This window comes from Acyrthosiphon pisum, chromosome X, assembly GCF_005508785.2.
Source record: "Acyrthosiphon pisum isolate AL4f chromosome X, pea_aphid_22Mar2018_4r6ur, whole genome shotgun sequence".
NCBI classification, from domain to species: Eukaryota; Metazoa; Arthropoda; class Insecta; order Hemiptera; family Aphididae; genus Acyrthosiphon; species Acyrthosiphon pisum.
The window spans coordinates 37,640,124-37,644,833 of NC_042493.1; the positions used below are offsets into that span (position 1 = coordinate 37,640,124).

Below are 4,710 nucleotides of genomic sequence, written 5' to 3' on the forward strand. Positions count from 1 at the left end.
GTTTACTGCAGGGTATAAACGAACGTTGGATAGTTTTGTTGCTCAAATACCTACCAGCGTAATGAATGAAAGTTGTTATACTGAAACATCTGAAACCAGTCAATTGTCAGTTAAAAGATTAAAACAAATGACATTGTTCTCAAGGTAATTTATTGACTAGTTTATATAATATATTAGAGTATAATTAATATCATTATAAACAAAAATAATAATTATGCTTATAGTGATGATATAATTAAAAATTAAATAAAATAATTGTTTTTACTTATAGATTTCAAGCTCCAACCGAAAGAGGAGTTGATCAGAGTTCAATAAAGCTGTAGTGGAAATGATTTCAGAAGACATGCAGCCATTTTCCATTGTTGAGAACTGTGGTTTTCAGAAGTTAGTAAGACTTCTGGATTCTCGCTATACACTACCTAGCCGTAGAACAATTGGGAGAACTCTTATCCCAAGTTATTACGAAACCACAAAGTCCAATGTTTTTGGATTAGTTTCTAATGCAAAACATGTGGCAATTACTTTAGATGTATGGACATCAATGAATACAGAGTCATTTTTAACGGCAACTGTTCATTTATTTGATGTGGATTTTGAGTTGAGAACTTTTGTATTGAGTACTGAAAAGCTGACTTCCAATCATACTGCAAAATATTTGTCTGAAGTTTTGCATGGCATTTTTCATAGTTGGAATATTCGACAAAAAGTGTGTGCTATCGTTACTGATTCTGGGGCAAACATTAAGGCAGCTGTACATTTGATGAACATTGAACATATTCCTTGTACAGCCCATAAACTAAATAACATTGTAAAAAAGTCTTTAAAATTAGATTCTGATGACCCGTCATTACCTCATGATCAGGTTCAAATTATTACTTTGGCCAAGTTGTGTCGCTCAATTGTAGGCCATTTCAAACATAGTGAAGCAGATACAAGGCAATTGGCAGAGAAACAGCAACAGATGGGTCTTACTGTTTTGAAATTGAAACAAGATGTTTCAACGAGGTGGAATAGCACCTTAACTATGCTTGAGCGACTTCTAGAGGTCAAAGAACCATTAACTGTTGTTTCCTTGTCGCTTAAACGATGTCCAACAATGCCAACAAATGATCAATGGACTGTCATAGAAGATCTAGTGATGCTGTTAAAGCCATTTGAAACGTTGACTGTTGAGCTGTCATATGAAAAAAAACCAACCCTAGGAAAAGTAATTCCATTAATCAGAGGTAATTAGAAATTTGTTATATTTTTCTGATACATACTATTTAATAATATTATTTTTTTCATTCCAGGTCTTCAACTTTCAATTGAAAAAAAAATACCTAAAACATCATGTGGCACATTTTTAAAAAAGTCACTACTTGAAAATATTTTTCTGGCATACAGTTATGTTGAACAGATGAACCCGACACATTTTTATGCTAAAGCGACTTTATTGACAAAAAAAAGCTACAAAGGTACAAAAAAGCTGCTTTTATATCTAATACAAATGCAGATACAGCCCAGCAAGAGGTTCAATATGAAGCTGCTGAGTTATTGAGAAATAGAAGTAAAAAAAAAAAAAAAATAATAATCTTAATAAATTAGTTATTAAAATAAAGTATTTAAAAGAACTCCAATAAATAAAGTAGTGTTCTACATATACGTATTGTTTAAAATAAATCACTTTTTTACATTATTGTTTCATGAAACTTTAAAAGATATAACTATTTCTTACTACCCATTCTTTACTAATACTTAAGTACCTATATCAGTTTTTTTATTTCTTAATTTTTAATATTTTTTTTTTTTAATTTCAGCTCTATTCTCTGATGGTGATCGTGTAGAAGTTGTATCTTCAGGACAACAAACATACACCGAAACTATGCCTGGGGTTTCAGCAACTAATACAAATGGTGAAAACTTACTTGATTATTTGCAAGCTAAAGTTACAGCAATCTGGTCAAAAACAACTGACATAAGTACAGTAGTGACATTAATCAGGCCATACATGGATTTTCCATATTTAAATGTCAATGAAAACCCAATCCTATTCTGGAAAAATCATTCTTCGCTATTAGATCCTTTAACAGAAATAGCATTAAAATATGCCTGCATTCCTGCACCAGTGTTGCCAGGTTTGGGAAAATTTCCTCAATCTGGGGATTTTCTATGTGACTGAGGAAAAAGTTGGGGAAAATAAAAATCTGGGGAAATTTGAGGAAAATTGAACAAAATTTATTTACCTATTTATTATAATTTTTAAAGTAAAAAGTTTATTCAAAAAAACAATAATTTAAAACCACAACATTTTCCTACATAACCTGATAATCTGATTTTAACCAACATAATATAAATATATTTACATATATCTTAAGCTAATGATGAGATAAGGTGCTACTATCTCGATGCCGCTATGGTTTTGTCAACATTATCATTATCCACGAACGATATAACCGATAATTAATTATGATTATATTTCATATTATGTTATAATAGATATTAGATTATTCAAAGCAAAATACTCAAAAGTCGAAAACTATATTATGTAAGTATTTAGTATACTTTTTTGTTTAATTACTTTAATTAGGTATTTTTATTTTCAACCCTGTGTTATTAACCAGTATATATTTATTATTTAGATGTAATTATGGACTCAAATAGTAGTGATGATACACCAAGCAAACGATTAAAATTTGGCCAGAAAAAATCATATGCCCACACATTTTGCAATGATTGTTTAACTAAAAATAATTTCGCACTTGGCTTAAACCAAGCAAACACGGTGAACATTATTACCATTGTAAATTATGTGGAGACGACAATAAAGAATGTATTTCAGCTGTGAAGAAACACATGTCTTCCCAAAAGCATCTGCATATGGCTAAAGTTTCATAAGTTTTATTATATATATATATCTTGTTATTATATTATGTTTTTTATTATTACCAATGTAACTCAGTTAAAACAATATTTTTTTTATAAACAATTGTTTGCTAAGTTTATACATTTTGTTAATGTTATATCTTATTAAAGATAATTTATGAAATGAGATTATGAAAGTAAGTATTGTTAAATATGTTCTAGTATAATATAATTATTGTGGTTCTCAATAATAAATCAGTTTAATAATAAAGTCACATGGCCTTAAGCTTTGAAGTTAAGTATTAATGTAAAATTGACAATACCTAAAAATGTGATTAAAAATATACAATTTCAAGTTACAAAACAATTACACAACATTAAAATATTCATGAATTAATAATAATATTTCCTACAAATAGATAGGTAAAAATCTATTCTAATGGTTTAATACAAATCACTGTACCAAATATTGTTAAAAATATAAAATATAGAATAATTAAATTATTAAAAAATATGTAATACTCATTTCTAAAATGTGGATTTTTTTTTTAAGCTTTTTTCTAATTTTAAGAACGTCATTGGTTTTTTTTATCCTCGTGGAATAGTTTTATTTTAATATATTTTTGTATAACTTTTTCTTTTAATATCAAATTGTTGAATGCCATCAAGTAAGGTATTTGGATCAATAGATACACAATCCTGGCTAACTTATTTGTTTTAATTGCAATGCGTCCATCCATAATTGCTTTCTGTAATCTTTAGGAATTCTATAAAAATGTATGGAGATATTAAATACCAGTGCCGTAGCTAGAAAAAAATGTTGGGGGGGGGGCACTTAATTTTTTTTCTCTAGCCTTTGAAATGCTAGAATATCTAATTATAATCCCTTTGTTCATAAAGTGTATCTACTACTCGTTTTATGACTATATTATATTTATGTTAACAAGTATGGTACCTACATTGTCTACATTTTAATATCACAATGTATTAATATTATTGTAAACTATAGTTTAATGTATTCATCAATATTATTATCATGATATCAAAATTTGTTGTGAACAAAACATTCCATTTTTGGTTCGAATATTATTAGAATTTAACTAACTAAAATACAAGACTATATTAGGACTGTTGAAGGCTGGTAGTTTTTTCGTGCAATTAGATCAATAAGCGGAAAAAAAATTATACTTCCAGAAATCCAATTTTAATTTCGAAAAAACAACAATTTCTCCACTTTTTGTGTGTTTTGTTGGAAGTGATTTTTTTTTTTTTTCAGTAATTCAAAAGTAAAAGTGATTTTTGAAAAAGAAAAAAATTACTCTGATTAAACAATACTACAGATCATAAATCCATTTCCTACATAATCTAGAAAAGAGATTAAGGAATTCAAATATATGTTTTCAAAATTAAAATAGCCAAAAGGGCTTTTGGTACTGGGTGAATTTGTTTTCCATTTTTTGGGAGTTTTGTGGCACATGTAATTTGTGTAACATTTTTTTATCACAAAATATAGTGACGTGTGCTACGTACGGACCCCTCTACTCCGCCCCTACACATAGTCATAATACACAGCATCGATGTCCTGTGGTAACACGTAAATAGCTAGATGATGTCACTGCTGTACATAAAACCTTGGGGGAGCAATACTATAAACGTTAGCAACAGTCTCAGCGTCTGCCAACGGCCAGATGACAAACCCGAACCGGTAAGATATCTGTGAGACCTCCTCGGAGCGCAATAGATTCTACGAATCAGATATTGGCACTATGACAAGACGGCTGCGGGTATACTTGGTCATTTTACGACACCCCGCACCGACCAAAGGCACATCTCGTAGAAGGCCCCCTGGACTGTGAACACCAACAA

General features: G+C 29.6%; 1 protein-coding gene across 1 annotated transcript; it reads left to right on the plus strand.

Moving 5' to 3' along the window:
* The first annotated feature begins 328 nt into the window (after positions 1-328).
* On the plus strand, positions 329-1,540 carry LOC103309612 (zinc finger BED domain-containing protein 1-like). The gene is made up of 2 exons (XM_029485105.1): positions 329-1,226; positions 1,293-1,540. The coding sequence occupies exons 1-2, from the start codon at positions 329-331 to the stop codon at positions 1,538-1,540; spliced, it is 1,146 nt and encodes a 381-aa protein (XP_029340965.1).
* The last annotated feature ends 3,170 nt before the right edge of the window (positions 1,541-4,710 follow it).

Bases quoted from the DNA above. Each gene is read 5' to 3' on its own strand.
- LOC103309612 (XM_029485105.1), top strand. From the start codon at position 329: ATGATTTCAGAAGACATGCAGCCATTTTCCATTGTTGAGAACTGTGGT. The intron at 1,227-1,292 runs GTAATTAGAAAT...TTTTCATTCCAG, and splicing joins AGTAATTCCATTAATCAGAG to GTCTTCAACTTTCAATTGAA.